The 24,744-nt window shown below is 48.0% G+C and overlaps 1 protein-coding gene across 1 annotated transcript; it reads left to right on the top strand.

Moving 5' to 3' along the window:
- The first annotated feature begins 15,565 nt into the window (after positions 1-15,565).
- HAS1 (hyaluronan synthase 1) lies at positions 15,566-24,495 on the top strand. The gene is made up of 5 exons (XM_063091369.1): positions 15,566-15,605; positions 18,745-19,449; positions 20,793-21,018; positions 21,588-21,720; positions 23,562-24,495. Exons 1-5 carry the CDS (start codon positions 15,597-15,599, stop codon positions 24,235-24,237), a joined length of 1,749 nt encoding a protein of 582 aa, XP_062947439.1. The 5' UTR covers positions 15,566-15,596; the 3' UTR covers positions 24,238-24,495.
- Positions 24,496-24,744: the final 249 nt, after the last annotated feature.

The raw sequence follows: 24,744 nt of genomic DNA, 5'->3' as shown, positions 1-24,744 counted from the left end.
GCAATGTGAGGAGGGGGCTGGGGGGCACTTTTGAGCTTCCAGTTCCTGCTTCATCTCACCTTGAGTTATACTGAGCCACAGGCATTCCCTGCTTATCTTAGGGTTACCCACTCATCAGAAAAATTTGTGCCCTCTGATTTGGGAAGAAGAAACAGAAGTGTGACTACTGCTGGTGTCTTTCTTGATTATTAGACCTCAGCATGGGGTGGTCAGAGATTAGAAAAGATGCAGAGGTCATGTATCCTAGTTTGTCCCAAATGGCCCTGAATGATACCTATTACTCTGCCATAATTATTAATAGTGTCTACTTCCATTCTCTAACGTATCCTGCCATGGACAATGAATTATTTGGTAACCCGAGGATAATAAAGGAGTAGGCAGAAGTGTGGAAGAGTATCAGTTAAATTGGACAAGATATAAAATAAGTTACCGTATATAAAGTCTTCAGCCTTTATTGATCAATAAGTGAGTAAAAATATGAAGTTATGTAGATGTCAGTTGATTACCCATAGTTTGTTGAGATCTGCACAATATTACCTAATCTCTTGTATCATAAATTTTGGGAAATTGATTGTTCTCCCCATAAGGAAGATTCCAGAAGGCCTGTGTTTTCACTTGTGGCTCTGAGTCTTGCTTCATTTGAATTAGTCCAGTTCACACAATATCTAGTGCTTGCCATTCTTGTTCTGAATGGATTAACCCAATCTCCTTAAAAGATACTTGTGCAATTTCTCTCAGTGTGGAGCACAATTTACAGATGTTTGGGAATATGCACTGGCCAACAACAGACAATTGTGAAAGCTTCCAGTTGTACTTTAGACACACCTGTTCTTAAAAGTCCATTTTCCCTTCTGTCTCCTCACCTTCAGATTTTTGCTTCTTTATAGTGCAGAGAAATTTACCCTTCAGTCTCTTGGCTTCTTGACTTTTTATCCTCCAGGTCTTCTTTTCCAACTTAAGCTACTTATCAACAAAGCACCATCCTTAAAAAGATTTTGGGGGCCAGCTGCTAAAGGAATCATTAAAATACCATCATAGTCATCATCATTTTATTATAAATACGAGAGAGAAGAGAAAATGAGGGAGAATGAGCAGAAGAAAGAAGAACGGAGGAAAAGCCTAGGAGTGTGCAGAGTCAGCAGGTAGCAGAACATGCACTGTGGTGAGGGGCTGGGTGATGATGGCTGATTTCATTCTGTTACCAGGCCCAAACAAAAACCCTTCTTGGCCTGCCGAAATCTTGTTACTGAACCCACGTCTGGCTGCCTGCCCTCAAACAAAAACAAATAACTCAAAAGTCAAATGTTGGTGGAATATGGAAGTCAGCTTTAATTCAGGAATATTGGTGCCCTGAGGAGAGATGTTAGGCTATCCCATCTCTCTGGTAAAGCTGAAGGAGACTGGCCAGACTAAAACCATCTCCCCAACTCAGATTTACTACTGAGGGGTTTTTAAAGAGGATATTGAGGGAATGGAATGTGGGAAGTGAAAAGCAGAAGGGAGGGAGACGTGAGCTGTGGTGGCTCTGTGCAGGGATCCAGGTGCAAGGTCTTGCCAAGGCTCCATCTGTTTTCTGTTCCCATCTTTGATGTTATCTTAGGGTCCTGCTGGAGGGGTGCAATCATCATAGCTTTATTGATGTCTTCCTTGGTTTCTCAGGGTCTGTATAGTATGTAATTCATGGCAAGTTGGCAGCTCTAGGTTGACTGAAAAACAACTTTACATTTATGTAAATAATGTCATTTTGCCCTGTAACCAAGGTTCAACATATCAAATAACCATGGGAAAAGAGGGAACTTAGAGAAATGCACGCAAAGAAAAAAAACACTGTGTCTTTTGAAAATTTGCTCAGGTGGTATTAGGTCCTGACGTGGCTTTAGTCCTGCTCACTCCAAAAATTCCAGTTCAAGTGGAGATTCCTGAGTTTTGACTGCATGATGTGGCCCTCAGGAATCAACGCTTTATCCGGACTGTCATAATGGCCTTTTCTTTATAACCCCCAACAAGTTGTCCAAGCTTTGCCTTACAGAATCCAGTGCATTTACTTCATCTATTTCTCTAAACCCTGTTCTTCTGGAGGGCATTGTATGATCTTTGCCTTGCCTTGCATTCTAAAAGCTTCAATAAACAATGATTTAACTAAAGCCTTTTCTTCTGTACCTTTTTAGTAATTACTGAGAGTGCTTGCATAACTGGTAACTCTTTAGATCACCAACTTCATGAAGTCAGCTGAGTTCTTCCTAATTTGACATAAGGAGAAATTGAGACCAAGAAAGAGGGTGTGATAAGTTGGGACACACTACAAGGTTCAAGGTACACAGACTTCACACAAGACCACCCTTGCTTCTGACAGCAACTGCAGGTTTGAAGGGTTCTCAAAACCATCCTCGGGTTTGATAATTTGCTAGGAAGTCTCACAATGACAGAATGGAGCAGGTGATCTGAACAAAGAAGAGATAAGAGACAGTGGAGCCCTAAATTGCAAGGGGGAGAGTCAAGCCACTTGGTAACTTTCCAGTTCCTCTAAGGTTTAGATGACCTCTCTGAAGTTGGCTTCCTTTAAATTCTGACACTATGCTGTGATAGACACTCCTAGTTTGCCTCCTGCATTTGGGTTCTCCAGGGAAACAGAACCAATTGGGTGTATGTATTGTATGCAGAAAAAGATTTATTGTAAGCAACGAGCTCACACAATGATAAAGGTGGAAAAGTCCCAAGATCTGCAGGCTGAGCTGGAGAGCTGGGCACCCAGGAATGCTGATGGTGCAGTTCCAGTCAGAGTCTGAAGGCTTGAGAACCAAGAGAGCCAGTGATGCAGTTCTAGCCTGAAGGCTGGCAGGCTTGAGACTTAGGAAAAGCTGATGCTTCACTTTGAGTCTGGAGGCAGGAAAATACTATGTCCCAGCTTGAAGGGTGTCAGACAATCAGGCAAGAAGAGTTTCCCTTACTCACAGGAAGGCCAGCGTTTTTGTTCTGTTTCAACCTTCAACTGATTGGATGAGGCCCACCTTCATTAGGAAGTACAATCTGCTTTACTCAGTCTACCAATTTAAATGTTGATCTCATCAAAAAACACCCTCATCGAAACACCCAGGATAATATTTGGCCAAATATTTGAGCACCTAGTGGCCCAGTTGAGTTGACACATTAAAGTAACCATCACTCTTCCCAACAGCCACTCCCCACCAATTTGCTTGTTGACTGGGCCCTAATTTATGTGAACAATGAATGCAGCCTGGAGTCTAAATTTCCAGCAGAGAAACTAGATTCTAAATTTAATTTAATTTTAATTAATTTAAAGTTAAAAGTTGCATGTGGCTAGCAGCCACCATTTGGGCCAGTGTAGCTCTAGTATGACTGAGATCCTCCTGCTCTCCTCTCCCCACCACATTCTGAACTTACCAAAGCTGTGCTAGGCCCATCCCAGAACATGCAGGTCCCAGGAAATGTGAATGAATGAATGGATATCCTCAAACCCTCCTATTTCTGTCTTTGAATTCCCAGTTTTCTTTCTGCCTTTAATAAATGTGTTCATTAGATAGCCATTGGCATTTCCTGATAGCCCTTAAAACATCAAAAAGTCCCATAAGTCCTGTCACATAATAAAAAATATATATTTAATCTCATCTCCAAGTTCTTGACACAGAAGTCCTAAAACCCTTGCAATGTCCTGAGTGATAGGAGTTACAGGTGCATCTTTTGTTATAATATTTGGACTTAGTCCCTAGTTCCTGACACAATAGCTTCTAGGACTTTTGGAATCTCTGGAGTGATAAGAGTGTCTTTTGCATGCTAATGAGGTGATTGGTGGTTGGGGGCCCCTAGGTAGCTTCAGGATGGGGCTGTCCCCAGAAAGACCAAGGAACAACTAGCTTTCAGCCTCACTCCTTGATCCCCAGGAAGAGGAAAGGGACTGGAGATTGACTTAATCTCCAATGGCCAATGATTTAATCAATCATGTCTAAGTAATGGAAACCTCATAAAAACCTTAAATAACAGAGCTTGGGGAGTTTCTGGGTTGGTAATCACATCTACATACTGGGAGGGTAGTGCACACCAACTGTGTAGGAACAGAATCTCCTGCGATTAGCACCCTTCTGGCCCTTTCCCTCTGTATCTCTTCATCTGGCTGTTCATTTGTATCCTTCATAATATCCTTTATCATAAAACTGATAATAGTAAGTAAAGCATTTCCTTGAGTTCTGTGAGCCATTATAGCAATTATTGAAACTGTGGAGGGGTCCTGGGAATCTCTCATTTGTAGCCAAGTCAGACAGGAGTGTGGCTACCCGGGGGACCCACTATTTGTGATTGGTGTATAAAGTGGAGGACAGTCTTGTGGGACTGAGCCCTTAATATGTAGGGTCTGATGTAACTCTGGATAGCGTCAGAATTGTATAAACTGTAGGATATCCAGGTGGCGTCTGCACAGAATTGGAGAATTCCTTAGTGTGGAAAACCCACACACTTGGTGTCAGAAGTGTTGTGAGGAGAGGAAGATTTTTTCTTTAGCCCTCAGCCCAGAAGATCACAAATCAACTCCCAAAGTGCAGAGGGCGGTGGAACAGTAGGATAATGGAGGTGAAAGATTTGTGTTTCTAGGAGGCCCCAGCCCACCCCCAAATGGTACTACACAATGACACCATATTCTTGGCTGTTTGGAAATTAGGAGGAACCCAGGTTTCTATTATTCAGGCAGCCCCAAGTGTATTTCCTCTTCTTGTTCTTCAACTCTGTTCCTTCGGAAATCACTGAAACTTGAGACATACTCCACAGATGACTGGAACTCAGAGAAACTCCAGAGCGAAAACCACAAAAGGAAGTGTGAGGAAGTCAGAAAATAGATCCATGACAGGTAGGGGAGTTGGAACTTCAGTGCTTGGGTCCCTAAGAGGGACTTGCAAAATGAGTATAGTTACAATCCCTGTCATACAGGATTGTCTGCGCAATGAAAAGAGACACCATTTATTACTCTACAGAAGCGGAAATGAGCAGATCATAACGACCTGCACAACTGTGGCTCAATCTCACAGACGTAACATGGAGTGGAAGAAGTCAGGCACCAAAGAGGACATACTATATGATCCTACCTATGTGAGGTTTAAAAACAGGGGAAGTAACTTATGCAAATTAGAGATAGGACAGTGCTTATCCTTGTGTGTGTGTGCGTGTGGGTGGTGGTAACTGATAGAGGGCTCGTGAGGATGCTCTAATTCTTGATTTGGGTGCTGGTTACACAGGTATGTTAACATTGCAAACATTTATTTAGCCGTACATTTACGATATGTGCAATGTTCTTTATGTATGTTGTATTTTGACACAAGTTTTATGGAGAGAGAGAAGGGGGAAGGGATAGAGGGAAAGGAAAAGGATGAGAGAATGGGGGGACGGATAGAGGGAGAGAGAAAGGAGGAAGGGAGAGAGAAAAGAGGGATAGAGGAAGAAGGCAGGGAGGAAGAAAGAGAGAGAAGAAAGTGAGAGAGGGAGCTGGAAAGGAGGGAGGGACGGATAGAGTGAGAGAGAAGGGAGGAGAGGAGGAAGAGTGTGTTTTCTTGGCACGAAGGAGATAGAGAATGAATTTTAGACTGTGCAGCTGAAGAGATGAGGTGGAATGAAGTTGGAACAGGGCTCAGTAAAGAGAGTGGAAATCATTTCTGATTCTTCTCACCACCACCCCCAATACACATCTGGAGACACAGAGGGGAGGCTGGGGGAGACATCAGCATTAAAGACATAAATAGCTGGGTTTCAAGCATTATAATAGGTGCTATAATAACTATCTGAGGAAGATCTTCTGGTTGGAGCTAATGAATACAAAGTGGGTGGCACAGGCCTTACCATATATTGTGGCTATCAACACAATGGCTGCTTCCACCTGCTGGACACAGGTCTGCTTTCTCTGTCATCTGAGATGCAGACCACAGTGGCATGGCACTTCCTGTCTGACCTGTCCTCTCCTGTCCTCAGAGTCTTCCTACCTCCTTGCACCTCCCTTTGGCAATCAATAGATTGAGAAATTATTCAGCAGACTTTATTCTGAAATCCTTGGACCTAAGGTTGGGAAGAGAGGAAACCGTTTCTTAGTGACCTCGCATTCTGGTCCTGTTCACCTGAGAAGAGAAACATCCCTGTGAACTTCTCCAGGGCAGAGACCAGCAACTGGTTTATCAAGTGCTCTCATGTGTCCCGTGTTGAGCTGGTATATTAGTTTGATAGGGGCTCCTGTAACTCATTACCACAAACCAGTGGTTTAAAACCACAGACATGTATTATCTCACAGTTCTAGAAACCACAAGTCTGAAATCAAGGTGTCAGCAGGGTTGGTTCCTTCTGCAGGCTCTGAGGGAACCCCCTTCCATGCCTCTCTCCTAGACTCTGGGGATTTGCTGGTGATTCTTGGTATTCCTTGGTGTTCTGAATTGAATTGTGTCCACCTCCTGCCCCCTTTCAGTGTTGGAGTTCTAACTCCCAGCACCTCAGAACATCTCATTATTTGGATATTGGATCATTGCAGAGATAATTATTTTAAGTTAAGATGAGGTCATACTGGAGTAGGGTGGAACCCTAATCCAATATAACTGGTGTCTTCATAAAATGGGGAAATTTGGACATAGTCATGTACACAGGAAGAACACGATGTCATGATAAAGGCGGAGATTGTGGTGATGTTTCGCAAGCCAAGGAATGCCAAAAATTGTCAGCAAATCACCAGAAGCTAAGCTAGAGGAATAGGATAAATTCTCCCTCATAAACTTCAGAAGCAACCAATCCTGCCGACACCTTGATCTTCGACTTCTGGCCTCCAAAACCATAACACAATAAATTTCTGTTGTTTAAGCCACCCAGTTTGTGGTACTTTGTTACAGAAGCTCTAGAAAACTAACGCCCTTGGCTTGTAGATGTATTACTCCAGCCTCTGCCTCTGTCTTTATACCACTTTCTCCTCTGTGTCTGTGTCTAACCTCCCTCTGCCTCACTTTTTTCTTCTTCTTCTTCTTTTTTTTTTTTTGGTGGGGGACGCTGGTGTAGGGATCAAATCCTAGACCTTGATGTTATCAGTCCCACACTCTAATCAACTGAGCTAACCAGCCAGCCTCCATCTGCTTCGCTTTTATAAGGACACCTGTTATTAGATTTAGGACCCACTCTAGATCCAGGAAGATCTTATATTGAAATGCTTAATTTCAGGACATCTGCAAAGACCCTTTTTTCAAATAAGGTCACTCACATGTACTGGAGGTTAGGACTTGAGTTATCTTTTGGGGGTCATCAGTCAACCTACTACATGTGGGAACTCATGTAATTTTTGCTCCAAAACAGTGTCATAGGAGGGAAACTGAGGACCTGAGAAAATAAGTCACTTTCCCAAACTCACAGGTGTTGGAGGTGAGATTAGAATACAGGTCCTTCCAACTTGCTGCTCTGTCGTGCTCTGTCCCAGAGGAAGCCTCAGTTACAATGAATGATGAAGGAATGAATAAATGAGTGAACGAATGAGTGAAGCAACTCGGTAACAGGCAGGAAAGCTGTCTTGTGCACATATTTCCTAGAATAGTGAGTTATTGATGAAAGAGTTTGGGGGCTCATGTAAACAAGGGCTTCATCCCTTGTATTTCCAACTCTTTGCCTGACAATAAACATATCAGACCTTAATCTGTAAAACACAGATTATAATACTTTCCACAAATGTGTTTTCAAGGGTGGTACATTAGAGAAAGCACATGGGTCAAGGCTAGGCACAAAGTAAGAGACTGGGAAATATTATCTCACTTTGGGAGGCATTTTTTCCTAGTCAGATGGTTCTTAAACTTCAGGGTGCATAAGAATTACCTGGGGCATTTGTTCAAGTCATTTCTGGTGCTCTGAGCTCACAAAATCAGAATAAATGAACTGGGGTCCAGCAATCTGAATCTTTTAGCAAATGCACAGAGAAGGTTTGGGTGCTCTGAGGTCCACAGACTAGTGGATATATTACAACAAGGGCATATGAGGGAGCCAGTATCTGGTTGTGTGTTCTTGGGCAGAGTCCTTAATCTCTCTCCTCTCTCTGCATTTGGAAAATGGAAGTCATCACAGGGATCAGAGGGGCGTTGGCCAGGATGGCATCAGGGCTGAAAACCCATAGCTCAGTTGCTGGTCATAGACAGACAGAAAACCATAGCAGCATTTTTCCTCTTCTCACCTCATTCATGGGGAATGACTGCATTGTGGTGGTTTTGAGGCACTGGACTGCAGGTGGCTGCAGCACTGACCACAGAAGGGGGCCTCCCAATGCCTGCTCCTCTGACTTCCTCTATCTGGAGTCCACAGGCATGCCTCTCTGATGACACACCATCTACGCTGCACGCGGTTTGACTGCTCACCAAGCTTTTCTGAGCTTCCTGCTGTGCCAAGCTCCTCACAACAGCACTGGGTAGGAGGGTTTCCTCACCCCACACCTGAGATATGATGCAGCTGGAGCCCAGGGATTAAGTTGCTGCCCAGCAGAGTTCCATTCCCTCACATGAATATGGTGATGAACTCTCCTTGTCTGCAGGTGGCTAAGGGGGAGGGGGAGGCTCAGGGCCAGGGAGGTGGCTTGCTCGAGGCCACCAGCTTTGGAGCCCAGGAGTGTCTGACTCTAGAGCATGGGCTCCATCCGCCCCCACTTGGCTGACTTCTCAGAGGACACCCACCTCATATTCCAGTGTGCCAGGCAGACTCTCTCCCTCTCTCTCTTAAGGGCACCTGGGAGGGACAACTTAAGATAGTCCCATGTTACAGATGAGGAAAGAGTGGCTCAGGGGAATGAAATGGCTGCTTGTCAAGAACATGCAAGTAACTGTGACATAATAAGTGTTTGTGTCCCCCTAAAATTTATTGTTGAAATTCTAACTCCCAAGGTGATGGTATGAGAAGGTGGGGCTTTTCATGAATGGGATTAGTGCCCAAGAAATAAACGTAGCCCAGGAAAGACCACCTATCCCCTTCTATTATCTGAAGATGCAGGGGAAAGATGGCCAGCTGTGAGTTGAGAGCAAACCCTCACCAGATGTGCCAGTGCCTTGATCTTGAGCTTCCCAGCCTCCAGAGCTGGGAGAAATATATTTCTGTTGTTTTTAAGCCACCCACTTTACAGTATTTTGTTAGAGCAGTCAGTATGGACTAAGACAATAAAAACATATACATTTAGTCTCTGCCCCTGGTTTCTGGTACAGAGCTCCTAAAACTCTTGTATTTTTGTGAGTGGTAGGAGTGAGCAGAGTCTCTTTCATTATTTGTAATAAGTGCCTTTCAAGCATACCTGAGTTTATGCTAATGGGGGACTCTTGGAAGATGGAGGCTGGTTGTCAGAAAAATCAACCACGTGATTAAGAAGTGTGAACTTTCAGCCTCATCTCACAGCCTCTAGGGAGGGGAGAGGAGCTGGAGATTGACTAATTATCAGTGGTCAATAATGTAATCACCACTGGTTAAAGGAACCTCCTTAAAAACCCTATTGATAGGGTATGGAGAGCTCTCTTCCAGCTGGGGAGTGCATCCGCGTGCTAGGAGGGTGATGTGCCCCAACTCCATGGGGACAGAGGCTCCTACACTGGAGACCCTTCGGAACCTTGTCCTATGTACTTATTCATCGGTATCCTTTGTAGTAAATTGATAAATGTAAGTAAAGTGTTCCCCTGAGTTCTATGAGCTGTTACACCAGATTATTGAACTTGAGGAAGGGGGTTGTGGAAGTCCCTGATTCAGAGCAAGTGACACAGAAGTGTGGCTGTCCTGTGGACCCACTATTTGCAGTCAGCACCTGAAGTGAGGGTCAGTCTTGTGGGACTGAGCCCTCAACCTGTGGGGTTTGCTCTAACTCGAGGTGACTGGTGTCAGACTTGAATCGAATCATTAGACACTCAGTTTTTCCTCAGAGAGTTAGAGAATGGGTTGCTGATGGGAATAAAACCCCACACGTTTGGTGCCAGAAGTGTTGTGAGTAGAGAAACAGTGTTTTCTTTTAGACCCGATCCTCTCTGGGAGCTCCAAAAGTCCAAACCGTCAGCATCACCCCCGGCTCCCCATCCTGGGAATCTATTTTCTGGACCAGAATTTTGTGTTCCCCTTAAGGAGGCTCCTCAGACCCTGACAAAGGTGAAGGAGGACCCAGATCTCACAGTGGACAATAGGAAGTTTGGTGGGGGAGGAGTGGGCCTAGGGTTGGAACCATATGTGCGAGAGTAACCTGGGGATGGCATATTTTTTGTCAGAGCTGAGAATGTGGTGCACCAAAGAGCACGGGAGCCCATGAACCTTCTTCAGCACGTAGGAGTCCGGACCCCCAAGCCCTCCTCCCTCAGACCCAGGAGTCCGGACCCCCAAGCCCTCCTCCCTCAGACCCAGGAGTCCGGGCCCCAGCTCCCTCCTCCCTCGGACCCAGGAGTCCGGGCCCCCAGCCCCCTCCTCCCTCAGACCCAGGAGTCCGGGCCCCCAGCGCCTCCTCCCTCAGACCCAGGAGTCCAGGCCCCAGCTCCCTCCTCCCTCAGACCCAGGAGTCCAGGCCCCAGCTCCCTCCTCCCTCAGACCCAGGAGTCCGGGCCCCCAGCTCCCTCCTCCTACAGTGACCTGCTTAGTGGATGGCCAGAGTGACTTAATGCCTAACACATCATTTTTATGACCTGGCTCTGTTGCCCCCATGCTGTATCACTCTGGCCAGGAAACTACTCTTCTCAGGCCTCAGTTTCCCTACCTGGAAAATGAAACTGCCCCCCCCCCCCGGGAGAGGATACACGGCTGCCGAAAAAAGAAGTCTCTCCCTCCCTCTTCCTTTCTCTGGCTCTTTCTGTCTCTGTTTCTTTCTGGAGAAAAAGGCAGAAGAGATAGCGGAAGCCAGGGCGGAGGCTGTCTTCAGCTGGACAGACGGGGTTACAGCCAGACAGGGCCCTCCCTCTCCAGGCCCTCTCCTCCCTCCTCCTGGATCCAGAGGCCCTGGCTGGAAGCGGAAGGTGGATGTACAGTCATCCTGGGCCTCCCGGGGTTTTGGCGGAATCCTGGAGGCCTAGGTGCTTCCCGGAATATGGGCGTGTGGGAAGAAGGCCCCAGTCTAATTCCAGCCCATCTGGGCTCCCCTTGGAGCACGGTGACCCAAGCCTTCTAAGTTCCCAGAAGCCTAGAGGCTGTCTGCTTCTGGGTTTGCAACCTTTGCTGATCCTGGAGACTCCTTGCCTAAAGCCCCACCTCCCAGGAGCTTCTCATCCCGTCCTTCTCAAGACCGGCCACTCTGAATGGTGGCCACAGGGCCACAGAGCAGGGGTGAGGGTGGGGGTCCCAGGTGCTGGGCTGGCTCCTGCCTCCTTCTCTTCCTTCCCTCTCTCCTCTCCCCTTCCTCCGTTCTCCTACTCCTCCTCCTCTGACTTTCTCCTCCTCTGCTTCCCCACCTGTCCCTCTTCCCGACCCCTCCTTCCTTCTTCCTCCCTCTTCTCTCCTTTCCCCCCTCCGCCCTTTTCCTCACCTTGTTTTTCTTTCCCCTTTCTCCCCACCATTCTGACTCTCTGTCCCTATCTCACTCATGGATTTGACACATATTTATTGAGCATCTACTGAGTTTCAGGCACCCGACCAGGCTCTGAGGAGAGAGAGTCGTGAATAAAACAGAATGCAAGAGAGTCATGAATAAAAAGTTAGCTTACATTCTAACAAGGGAGAAACACGTGATACCAAAAAATAGTCACTAAATGAGCGAGTTACACATTGCGTAGGAAGGTGATGGATTCTAAGGAAAAAAAGAAAAAGTAGAGAGTGAAAGGGAGCCCCAGGGGTGAGGCATGCTTCTGCATTAAACAGGTGGTCAGGTGAGCCTCTCCCGCTCCGGCCCTCGTGCCGTCCCCCTCACTCCCTGCTCGGTCTCTCAGTATCTGCATCCTCCCAAAGCATTTCCCTTCCACCTCAGGATACCTAGCAAAGGGATCATTTACCTAGAGCCAAGCACTTAACAAAACACAGACTTCTTTGAGGTACTTCTGGGGACCCCTTACCCTCCGTAGTTCCCCAGGAGGCAAGAGATTATTAAGACTGGGACCTGCCTGAAATAGGACAAGGGGAGGAGCGAATGGAGTCAGAACAAGATGAGATGAAGGGCTCATGAGTTCCCCACTTATGTGTCTGTGTCCCTCTCCCAGTCTTCTTGCTCCTTTCTCCTCAGGGTTTTCTCCTGCACCTCTGGTCATCCTCACTCACACTTGCCCAGGGGCTCCACAGTCCCACAGCTTCAACTCCGTCCAAGCTCAGACTCAGCTCTCTGTAGCCCCGAGAAGACCCTGGGATCTCTGATCACCAGACCACTCGCCGAGTCACTCTGGCAAAGAACCCCTTTTCTCTCCATCCAGTTTGTCCCTCACTGCAGCCTAGAACCAACTCTGCACCTCCCCTGCTCATAGCCCTCCTATGGCTCCCCAGCACCTGCAGGGCAGGACAGTCTCAGTTTCTGAGTCTGGCATTCAAAATCCTGCGTGTTGCATATGTTAAATACTTTGATTTAGCCATTCTTCAATGTACACGTACATCAAAGCATCATGTTGTACCCTGTAAATATTTATAACTTTTACTTGTTGATTAGAAAAATAAATTCAAAAAGAAACCCCCCAGGGGTGGACCCCACTATGCCCCCCACCCTCACCCCCTTGCTTTACCCTTTATGCTCTCACATCAATCCGCCTGTTCTTTCCTGGCCATTTCTTGCTTTGGATGCCTTTTTCCTGCTCCACCGTTCACCCCCACCCTTACTATTACTAACTCCTCATCAGTCAAGAACACCTCCTCCAGGAAGCTCTCCCTGACTCTCTGGCTGAGTTGGTGCATCCTCTTACTGGTGTGTGACCCCGTTTACACAGCTGTCTCTGCCACTCGATTGGCATCTCCTCAAAGGGCAGCTCCAAGGGCTGACTCATCTCTGTGTGCCCAACATCACCCAGCCCAAAGCCCCACCTATCAGCTGATTAGGAGATGTTCCTACAGTGAACAAATGTTCTTTCCTCTGCCTCGTCTCCATTTTCGTCTTATCTCCCCAACCCTTCACTCCTTCTGTTCTGATGTTCTGTAAACCACGTCGTCCTGAGGTTTTCTGATGATGACCAAACTCTTGGGAAGTTCCCCTGTGGACCCAGGGCAGGTACTGTTGACCTGCCACCACTGGAGTGGAGGGTCCTGGGAGCGATGGCTGTTAGTGAGGGGTGCTGGAGGTCTCTGCTTGTCCCACCAGCACCAGTCCCTGACCCCTGTGGGAGGGCTCCAGCTTCATGTGTCCTTGTATTTCAGCCCTTGTCTTGGCTTTTTTCAGACTCAGTCATCTACCTCTACAAGAAATTCTGGGAGACTGAACTCCCAGGTGCAAGGCAGGAGGGGGCCAAGGGATTGGGCTTTGGGGTTTGAAGGAGGAGGAGGGACTGGGGGCCTGGACTCCTGGGTCTGAGGAAGCAGGGGCCGGGGGCTTGGATTCCTTGGTCCCGGAGAAGGAAACCATTGGGGTTTAAAGCCCTGATTCCTCCTTCCTCAACCGTACTCTGGTTTTAGAAACATCTGGTTTTATACAGCTGCTCCACCCAGAAAGGGCGGGGTGGGGGCTGGGCAGCCAAATACCCAGCGTTTGGGTGGAGTCTGGGCTGCCCCCATCTCCTGGGTAGAGGAATCACCCTCCTCTCCTGCTCTGGGCTCGCCTCCCATCATTGGATCCATCATCCTGACACAGCCAGACACCAGGCGGCCCAGGCTCCAGGCAAAGGCGTCAGACACAGCCCGGCCCACCCTGGTGGGTGGGAGGGGTGCCACTGGCTCTGGGGGAAGGGACCTTCTCCCTGACAGCCGGGCTCTGGTCCCCCACACCCTGCCTCCCTGGGAAAACCCAGGGTGGGTGGACTTGGCATTTGGCAGGGGAGAGCTGCTGGACAGGCCAGAAAAGATGGAGCAATGGGGAGAAAGGAAGACTTAAAACAGAGTCAGAGGGAAACAGTGAAAGAGAAAGTGAAGCAGAGACACAGAGACCTGGAGAGAGAGAAATAGAAATGCATGCAGAGAGAGCCTCAGAAAGAGATGGACAGGTATAGAGAGAGACGGAGGGAGGATAGAAACAGAGACAGACAGCTAAACAGACAGATAGAGACACACATGCAAAGGAAAGTCAGGGAGAGACACTCAGGAAGAGAGAGGATCACAGGATAAGAAAGTCAGAGAGACCGAGAGACAGAGATGTAAAGAGACAGACAGACAAACCCAGGGAGAAGCAAGTGGAAACAAACTGAGAAAGTGGTGGGGGTGGGGAGAGGGGTGGGGAGAGACAGACAGAAATACACAGAGATAGGGACCCAGATGACAAAGACAGAGGGACGTAGAGACAGAGAGAAGCAGACGGGAATGTACAGAGATAATCAAAGTCGCAGGCAGAGGGTGAAACAGGGAAAGAGACAGCTCCCAAGGAAAAAAGCTGCCATTAGCAGTTCATAGCAAGAGGAGCACAGAGAAAGATAGACTTACAGAGATTTTTTAAAAAATCATGGAAAGAAGGGCACAGAAACAATGACATTTGTCACTGATCTTCTGGTCCTGAGGGGCTGGGGGCCCAGAGGCCCTTGTCCTGCATCTCTTTTCCACCCTTACTCTGACTCAGTTTCCCTGATGGGTCAGCGCATTGGTGGAGCCTGGCTGGCTCCCTGGGGGCAGCTGACCAACAGCACTTTGAGCTCGTCCCTGGGAGACAAATCTCAGCGCCCCAGACCCTGGTGCACACGAGTCACATCCACACACGCACATGCAAATGCTGACCCACGTCACTTAGGCACTGAACGGACAGACGTTCACTCACAGCTCTAGTTCCAGGCAGCCGTGCCTCACAAGCCAGCACACACACAGTCACACCCACAGACACGCACGTGTGTGCATTTATTCCATCTGCCAGTAGCAGAACCATTTCCCTGGGGGACCCAACCCAGAGACCAATCCTGGGGACAGGAGGGGAGCAGCTGTGGGGAGGGGCAGTGTGGGGAGTGACCGGGAAAAGTGAGAAGGGCGGAGGTGAGGAGAGCAAAGGATGGGGAAGGAGAGAGGGAAATGGGAGAGGGAGGAGGAAAAACAAGTGGGGAGAGGAAGGGGGACAGAAGGAAAGAGGTGGGGAGAAATACAGAAACGGGGAGCGAGATGAGGTTAGCAAGAGAGTGATGAGAAGAGAGGGATGAAAAGAAACACAGAGATAGGAGATGAGAGAGAGGAGGGGGATCCTCAAATGCAAGAGAAGGAGAAGAGAAAAATGAGGGAGAGGCAAGGAGCAAGAGAGAAGGGCAGAGGCTGGGAGAGAAGGGGTGAGAAGGAAGAGAGGACTAGGATCAGAGGCAAGGGCCGACGGGAGGGCCTGGGAGGAGAGGCTCCCGGCTGGGGGAGAGCGGTGGGAGGTAACGGCGGGAAGCGGGTGGAGCTGCCTGGCTTGGCTGTGACCTCAGAGCCCCTGGCCCAGCTTAGCCTGACGTCAGCGCCTCCTCCCGCCTCCGCCTGTGCTGGTCTTCAAATGACGCCCCCCTCAGCTCTCCAGCCACAGAGAGACTCTGAGCAAGCTGGAGAGAAGAAGCAGCCCAGCCAGATCCACAGTCATGAGACAGGTGTGTGCGTGAGTGTGTGGCTGCGGCCACGTGGGGAAACTGCAATGCGTGTGACCGTGTGTGGGGAACGGCATGTATGCTCTTGTGCTCATGTATGTGTGTGATTGCATGCGTGAATTCATTCGTGTGACAGTAACCACATGTGTGTGGGTCAGTGGGCAGGTGAGGCTGAGTTTGCGGGTTTCCATCTCTGTGTGTGGGTGACCATCTGCTGTCCAGGTATGTGAGACGTGACATGTCCGTGTGTCTGTACATGTTTATCTTGCTATAAATCCGTATATGTCTGTGTTGCCTGGGAACGGGAGAGGAAGACAGAGAGAAGGAGAGAGGCAGCAAGCGAAAGAGAGTAAGTGGGAAAGAGAATTGTATTTGCCATCGACATGTGGGTCTGGATTTCTGTTTTATGTGTTCAGTAAATATCAAGTTGAACCAAATGAAGTCGCCGATACTCAGTTGCTCTTTGCTTTCATATAATTTCATATAATAACTAATTTCATATCATTCACTCTCATCTTAACCCATAACCCATGGTGGGTGTTTGTGCATTTGTTGCCACATGCAGTGTTGCTCCTTCTTGCTGAAGGGAGTGTGTCTGCAGATTCACCCACGTGGTTGTCAGTGGGGTCGCAGGATCACCGTGCTCTGCCTGAGAACGGGTGTCTGGGGTCACCTGATAGAACATGAGCGTTTTAACTCTGTGTGTCACTCATTACATGTGATTACACACGTGTGTCCATATGTGTGTTCATCCATGTTGCTGGAATCACCACAGCACCTCTAGATCCCCCCCTGTCTCACTGATCCCCAGAATGAACAGGGCCACTCCCAGGAACTTAGGCAGGGCAAGGTTTGAGGCAAAGGGATAGAGAAGGAGGATTCTAGAAGAAAGAATGATAATGGTTAACATCGAGCAATTAAAAACTCTACCTTAGCTCTGTCCTATAGAAACATAATGCAAGCCACAATCAATTTAATTTTCAATAACAAAATTTATGATTAAAAAGGTTTGTGAAAAAGTAAAAAGAAACAGGTGAAATTAATTTTAATAATATATTTTTATTTAACCCAATGTGTCAGGGTCAACAAACTTTTTCTGCAAAAGACCAGATGCCACAGAGTAAATATTTGAGGCTTTTCAGGCCATACGGTCTTTGTTGAAACTATTCAGTTTTGATATTGCTATGTGAAATCAGCTATAGACAATGTGTAAACAAATGACTGTGGTTGTGTGCCAATAAATCTTGATTTAAGGACACTGAAATTTGAATTTCGCATAGTTTTTATGTGCCACAAAATATTACTCTTTTTTTTTTTTTTTGCTTTTTAAAACCATTTAAGAATGTAAAAAAAAAAAAAATTAGGTTGCAAGCTGCAGCAGGAATTAGTGTGCTGATCCTGCTACACATAAAAAATATGATCATTTCAGTATGTACCCAATACAAAAATGTTAATGAAATATTTTACTTTCTTTTGCTCAGACTCAGGCTGTGAAATCCAATGTGTATTTATCGCATATCTTACTCACATGCTACGTTTCATTGGAAATATCTGATCTGTATTTTGTAAAATTTAGTTGAAAAAGAAGCATCATAGACCCAACTTGTTCTAAACATATTTAAAAGCTTTCCAGTAACTAAATATAATGGAATTCTATTACCATATAACTGAACTATAAATATAACTGAGTTATATTTCCAATAACCAAATATAACTAAGCTATATTTAAAATTTTTAAGTTAGATGAATCAAAATTAAATAAAACTAAAAATTCAGTTCCTCAGTTGTACTAGCTATATTTCAAGTGCTCAGTAGCCACATGTGGCTGGTGACACCTGAACTGGACATCGAAGATCTATATTTTTTTTAATTGACACATAACAATTGTACATATTTATGGGGTACAGTGTGATGTTTCAATACATGAAACTGGCATTAATCCTCTCTTCTTGCCATTTTGAAATATACAATATATTATCGTTAACCATAGTCACTCCTTAATGGCTCATTTAACTCAAAATATACCTATGAGGCAGCAACTGGTGGCATAGGAGGCAGATTAGTATAGAGGGGGGCACTAGAGCCAGACTGCCTGACTTGATTCTAACTCTTCCACTTACTACCTGAGTGACGTTGGGCAAGAGAACTCACTTCTCTGCTCCTCAGTTTCTTCATCTTTAATAGGAGGTACCAGCAGTCTCTACCTCATAGGGTTGTTTCTGAGTAGTGTCTACAGATGAGAAAATGAGGGTACCCTTCTTCTCTGATTCTGGGCTCTTCTAGCAACACTTACTGGGCACCCAGCCCTGCCAGGAAGTTGGGAAATTTAAAAAAAAGAAACAGGCTATACCTCTGGGAAGTCAGAGAGAAGATTCTTCCACCTGCCAGCTGCTGCCCTTGCACTAACCACACCTCCTGGCTCATCAGTCCTCATTAAGTTAGATTAATGAGGATCTGTACAGTGACAGCAAACCCTATCTGTCCCCCAAGGCTCCCTTGAGGGATAAAGCTAGTCTATAAGGTTGTGGTTTAGTGACTAGATTCCTAGGGCTCAAATTCCAGCTCCTCCGCTTTCCAGGTGTGACCTTTGGCTGGGTGCTGCACCACTGTGTGACTTAGTCGTGTGTGCCGTTTGTAAAATGGGGGTGATAATAATAGTACCTCCTTCCCAGAGCTGTTGTGAGGATTAAAATAAGTTCACATAAAAGACTTAGAACAGCTCCCAGTACATACCATTTTGTATTATTCTTTTAGTTGTTATTACTGTCTCAACGCTAAGAAACCTTTAATTGTGAGATGAATCCTTCCTTTATGTGCCACTACAAGGAGAAGGGAAACCCCCAGCTAATTACACTGTTACACTCCATTCTGCATAATATTCATGGATTTAAGAGAGGTAATGTGAAAGAACAAAAATTGTATTAAAAAGGATAAAACCAGGCATTAGGCCTAGATAACCGTTTTTCACAATTATTTTCATTCATGAAAATAACTTTGTAGAGCCCAGGGGATCTTCTTTACAAAAAGTGGATATTAGCATCAGGTTTTGGGGGTGGGGGGGGGTAGGAGAAACCCAGGAGGTCTTCTTGGAGGAGGCCTTCAGGACTTACACCTTCCCCCCCCCCAACTCGGTTCCCAGCAGGAGGTGCCCAAGCCCACCCCAGCAGCTCGTCGCTGCTCCGGCCTGGGCCGGCGGGTACTGACCATCGCCTTCGCCCTGCTCATCCTGGGCCTCATGACCTGGGCCTACGCGGCCGGCGTGCCACTGGCCTCCGATCGCTATGGCCTCCTGGCCTTCGGTCTCTACGGGGCCTTCCTGTCGGCGCACCTGGTGGCACAGAGCCTCTTCGCCTACCTGGAGCACCGGCGGGGGGCGGCGGCTGCACGACGGGCGGCTGCGCTGGGGCCCCTTGACGCGGCCACGGCCCGCAGCGTGGCACTGACCATCTCGGCGTACCAGGAGGACCCAGCGTACCTGCGCCAGTGCCTGGCGTCTGCCCGCGCCCTGCTGTACCCGCGCGCGCGGCTGCGCGTCCTCATGGTGGTGGACGGCAACCGCGCCGAGGACCTCTACATGGTCGACATGTTCCGCGAGGTCTTCGCGGACGAGGACCCCGCCACCTACGTGTGGGACGGCCACTACCACCAGCCCTGGGAACCTGCAGCGGCGGGCGCGGCGGGCGCCGGCGCCTACCGGGAGGTGGAGGCGGAGGACCCCGGGCGGCTGGCGGTGGAGGCGCTGGTGAGGACGCACAGGTGCGTGTGCGTGGCGCAGCGCTGGGGCGGCAAGCGTGAGGTCATGTACACTGCCTTCAAGGCGCTCGGCGACGCGGTGGACTACGTGCAGGTGAGTGGAAGGCGCCCTCACCCCACCCAGGACCCTGACACCCCGAATCCCACCTCCCTGGGGTCTTTTGTTCGATGTGGGGATTTGAACGGATCTCTTCCCTCCTTTCTTTCTTCACTCATCTATTCAATGGAGAGATTCTTTCCTTCACTCATCTGTTTATGCATCCATTTGTTAAGCCATCCAGTATGAAGGTCATTCGTTCAATTAATTGCTTGTTCATTTATCCAGTCAATGTAGAGAATCATTCCTTCCTCCCTTTCATTATTCATTGGAGGCTGAGACTCTCCTTGACTCACCCCTTGAAGATAGAGATTTATTCGTTCGTGCGTTCATTCATCAATTACGTATAGAATTAATTCCTTCCTTCCTTTCCTTGTTCCTTCAGCTGGAAATTCTTTCCTTCACTCATGAATTTATGCATCTATTTAACCATCCAATATGGAGATCATTCGCTCATTTATTCATTCATTTATCCATTAAATGTAGAGATTTGTTCATTTCCTTCCTTCCGTGTTGAGACTCTTTTGTTCATTCATTCATCCATCTATCTATCTATTCAATATGAAATTAATTTGTTCATTTAGTCATTCATTCATCCATTCAGCATAGAGATTCATTCACCAAAACATTACATTGGTTTTCTATTGTTGCATAACAAATGACCATAAATCTGACAGCCTGAAACAAAACACACTTATTGTCTCACAGTTTCTATGTGTCAGGAGTCTGGGCACAGCTTAACTGGGTCCTCTGTTCAGGGTATCAACAGGCTGTAATTACTGTGTCAGCTGGAACTGGGTCTTATCTAAGGCTCAGGGGTCCTCTTCCGAGCTCATGTGATTGGTGGCAAAATTCATTTTCTTGCAGTCATAGGACTGGCGCATTGTAGCTTGTCTCTTGAAAGCCAGTAAGAGAGAGCCTCTGAATTCTAGAACCTCTTTTAAAGAGCTCACCTGATTAGATCAGGCCCACCCAGGATAGTCTACTTTTGATTAACTTAGTAAACAGATTTGGGGCTTTAATTACATTGCAAAACCATTAATCATTTCCATATAAGGCAATAAAATCATGGGCATTAAATCCCATCACTTTTGCCATATTCTATTGGTTAGAAGCAAGTTAAAGGTCTTGCCTGCACACCAGAGGAGGGTATTACACGAGGGTGTTAGGCTTGGAGTTCATCTTAAAAGGTGATTAGACATCGAAAATAATCTTAAAAATCAAAATTATGTTCAGATTGGTTGCAGAGTGCCCCCGCTGCCCCCACCTCTTGGTGCCCTGCCACAAGCACCGGCCCTGTGCAGGAGTCTGACCTGATCCTGGCCCCTTTCACTTCACAGGTCTGTGACTCGGACACAAGGCTGGACCCCATGGCACTCCTGGAGCTAGTGCGGGTGCTGGATGAGGACCCCCGGGTAGGGGCTGTCGGGGGGGATGTGCGGATCCTTAACCCTCTGGACTCCTGGGTCAGCTTCCTAAGCAGCCTGAGGTACTGGGTAGCCTTCAATGTGGAGCGGGCTTGTCAGAGCTACTTTCACTGTGTGTCCTGCATCAGCGGTCCCCTAGGTGAGCAGGGACAGGGCTGGGGAAGACCATGGATAGGGTAGAGGGGAGAAGGGGAGCTGGAGGGGGTTGAGGATGTGCTTGAGGTTGGGGACATAGATGGGATTAGGACAGAAATTGGAGATTGGATAAGATTGGAAATTGGCAGTGGGGATGGTGTTTGGGCTGGTGCTGGGTTTGGTGTGGGGAGTGGGGTTGGAGACAAGATATGGATGGGGACTGGGGCTGGGGCTGGGGGAGGGTTTGGACAAGGGGATGGGTTAAGGTTGAAGTCAAGGACAGGACTGTGGTCAGGTCTGAGGTTGGAGATGGGTTTTTGGGTGGGGACAGGTAGGCGATGGAGCTGAGGATGGATATGGGATTGGGGATGAGACTTGAGTGGGTTTGCAGTCAAAGTGGGTGTGATTCAGTGACAGGCAAGTTGTAATGAGTATGGAGTTGAGAACAGGACGGGCTGGAATTTTGGCTGGCTATAGGGCCGAGATTGAGATTGACTAGAGATGAATTGGAATTGGAGATAAGACTGGGGATGGCTACAGCAGAGGCTGATGCTCCTGCACTCCCCATCCTAGGCCTATACAGGAACAACCTCTTGCAACAGTTCCTTGAGGCCTGGTACAACCAGAAGTTCCTGGGCACCCACTGTACTTTTGGGGATGATCGACACCTCACCAACCGCATGCTCAGCATGGGTTATGCTACCAAGTAAGCTGAGGGGAACGGGTGGTTGGGTATACGTGAAGGCCAATGAGTATCCCAGCACATGTGCGAGTGTGTGCGTGTGCGTGTGCGTGTGCGTGTGCGTGTGTGTGTGTGTGTGTGTGTGTATGTGTTTTGAGAATTCTCCAAACCCAGAGTAACCAGCAGGACAATGGGCTCTATGGAGTGAAACATTAAAGAAGAGATAAGAGAGATCATGGGCAGCAGAGGGGGCATTTGTATTGAGCCAATGGACTCTACCAAGTGAAATATGAGGGGAGAGGGGAATATGCCATATTATGTAAATATACCATACCAATGTAAATATACCATTTACATTGAACCATGCGACCCAATGGACTCTAGCAAGTGAGGCAAATTGAGGGTGGGAGATTCCACCTAGAAGATACAAGGTGAGATGGGGCGAGTTAGCTCTATCATAAAGATCAAGGCAGCACAAGGAGTAAGGTGAGTTGGGAAGAGAAAAAGATAAAGGGACAGGGGTGGGGATCTAACTAGTGAGAGAGCCATGGAGAAAGAATCAAGTGAGAGAGGAGGGGAGTGCCTAAAGTCTAGCAAATGCTTCGGAAGAAAAGTAACTCAGTGAGCCTCTGGGGAGTACGAACTAGACCAAGTGAAGTTAAGGGGAGACTGATTTCTCCAAAGCTAGACCCAGTGAAAGACCCATAGAGAACTTGGGATATACTAAGGAAACATATACATTCATTTACTTGACAAATATTTATAAAGTGCCTACAATGTTTTAAGCTCTGGGGATACAGCAGTAGACAAAAGAAACACAATTTCATGCTTATATTGATTAGGGAGAGAGATGATAAATAAGATAAGTAAGTACAACACAGAGTATGTTAATGGAGAGAAATAAAGCCAGGAAGGGGGATAGGAAGTCTCGGGATAGGAAATGAAGTGTTAAATGCAGTGCCTGGGGTAGGATAGGTGTTGAGGTTGTGAATAACGTGGCTGAAGCAATGAGCAAGCCTGGGAGTGTGAGGAGCGGACAGAGAGTTAACAGGAGCTATACTCATGAAAGGAGGACTTTGGACTAAGATGAGGGAGCCATGGGAGGGTTTTGAGCAGAAGAATGACGTGTTGTTGTAACAGGATCCTTCTGGCAGCTGTTTTGAATATTGACTGCAGGAAGTGAAGTCAGAAGCAGGCAGGCCATTGAGGATGTCAAGTGACACAGGGGAAAGAGAGTGGACACTGTCAAGTAATGCCCTGGGGAGAGAATAGTTAGACCACTCCCAACAAACTGACCGTTGGTGACCAGCCTATGACTTTCCATAAACAGTAATCTAGCCTTGTGTGGGCTTGGCTGGAAATGGTGTAGGGATTGATTGACGATGTCTGCCACGGCCACAGGAAGGGGGTCTGGTGGCTCCCTTGCGAAGCTCTGACATGGACTACTAGGTAGCAGCCATGCCTGTCTTGCTCCTCACCGTAGAGACTTGCCAATATAGTAACTGTAATAGTATTAGTAATATATTAGTGATGGTATTCGTAATAGTGTCACTAACTGCAAAGATATTAGTAACGGCAATAGTGATGGCATTAATCATAGTAAAAACAAATAGTGGTAGCTAACATTTATTGAACAAGGACTATATATCGGTCTGAAGCACTTGACAATTAGTCTTCATGCAGTCCTCACAATATCATATTAGATAGGAACTATTATTGATCCATTTTACATAGGAGAAAATTGAGGCCTAGAGAACTCAAGAGATTTGCCCCAAGGCCTCCCACATCGGCCATTTCCGGCTCCGGAACCCTGCCCCAGCTCCAAGGGCACCACCCTGACGTCCTCGTTTCTCGCACTGGCGCAGGTACACCTCCAGGTCCCGCTGCTACTCGGAGACGCCGTCCTCCTTCCTGCGCTGGCTGAGTCAGCAGACGCGCTGGTCCAAGTCGTACTTCCGCGAGTGGCTGTACAACGCGCTGTGGTGGCACCGGCACCACGCGTGGATGACCTACGAGGCGGTGGTGTCGGGCCTTTTCCCCTTCTTCGTGGCGGCCACGGTGCTGCGGCTCTTCTACGCCGGCCGTCCCTGGGCGCTGCTCTGGGTGCTCCTGTGCGTGCAGGGCGTGGCGCTAGCCAAGGCGGCCTTTGCAGCCTGGCTGCGAGGCTGCCTGCGCATGTTGCTGCTCTCCCTCTACGCGCCCCTCTACATGTGCGGCCTCCTGCCCGCCAAGTTCCTGGCGCTGGTCACCATGAACCAGAGCGGCTGGGGCACCTCGGGCCGTCGGAAGCTGGCCGCGAACTATGTCCCTGTGCTGCCGCTGGCCCTCTGGGCATTGCTGCTGCTCGGGGGCCTGGTGCGCAGCGTGGCCCGGGAGGCCAGGGCGGACTGGAGCGGCCCGTCTCGAGCGGCCGAGGCCTGCCACCTGGCTGCTGGGGCCGGCGCCTACGTGGGGTATTGGGTAGTCATGTTGACGCTCTACTGGGTGGGCGTTCGGAGGCTGTGCAGGAGGCGGGCAGGGGGCTACCGCGTCCAGGTGTGAGCCCAGCCACGTGGGTGCCCACTGCAGGGTCTTCAGAGCAGGCGAGAGGAGGCCTGCGCAGCTCCGGGAGCCACGAACTCGCCGAGGGATTCTCTGGGCCTCAGTTTCTCTCCTCTATGAAGTGAGGGGACCAACCCAAGACTCTTCGGTCTGGACTACGTTAGAGCTAGGACTTCCGGGTCTCTGGGGAGGGGTATTTATTTGATCAGGGTGTGGGTTTTTAGGCACAGAAGGGAAGGGGCATCGCTTCCTCCCTGTTCTTATTTAAGTTCCCATTTGTACTGTGTGATTAGGATATAATAAAGAATTTTATTTATTTTCTTCTGAGCACACCCTCACCCCCCCTTTTTTTTGGAGAACTAAGTGGGTTGCATGATTGAGAATTGGGGACTCTTGGCTCAGTCTTGGGTGCTATCTGTTTGAAGCGGACAAGACACACTCCTTCCTCAGAACTTCGGCTCCCTCTTTGGAAAATATGGATTTGAATCCCATGGGTCAGTGTTGCTG

The sequence above is a fragment of the Cynocephalus volans genome, chromosome 3 (genome assembly GCF_027409185.1).
Source record: "Cynocephalus volans isolate mCynVol1 chromosome 3, mCynVol1.pri, whole genome shotgun sequence".
Taxonomy (NCBI): Eukaryota; Metazoa; Chordata; class Mammalia; order Dermoptera; family Cynocephalidae; genus Cynocephalus; species Cynocephalus volans.
Note: the sequence above shows the minus strand (reverse complement) of the source record. Positions and strands in the feature narration are given on the sequence as shown.

Coding starts and splice junctions, on each gene's coding strand:
- HAS1 (XM_063091369.1), top strand. Junction 19,450..20,792: donor ACGCGGTGGACTACGTGCAG/GTGAGTGGAAGG, acceptor TTCACTTCACAG/GTCTGTGACTCGGACACAAG. Junction 21,721..23,561: donor AGCATGGGTTATGCTACCAA/GTAAGCTGAGGG, acceptor GCACTGGCGCAG/GTACACCTCCAGGTCCCGCT.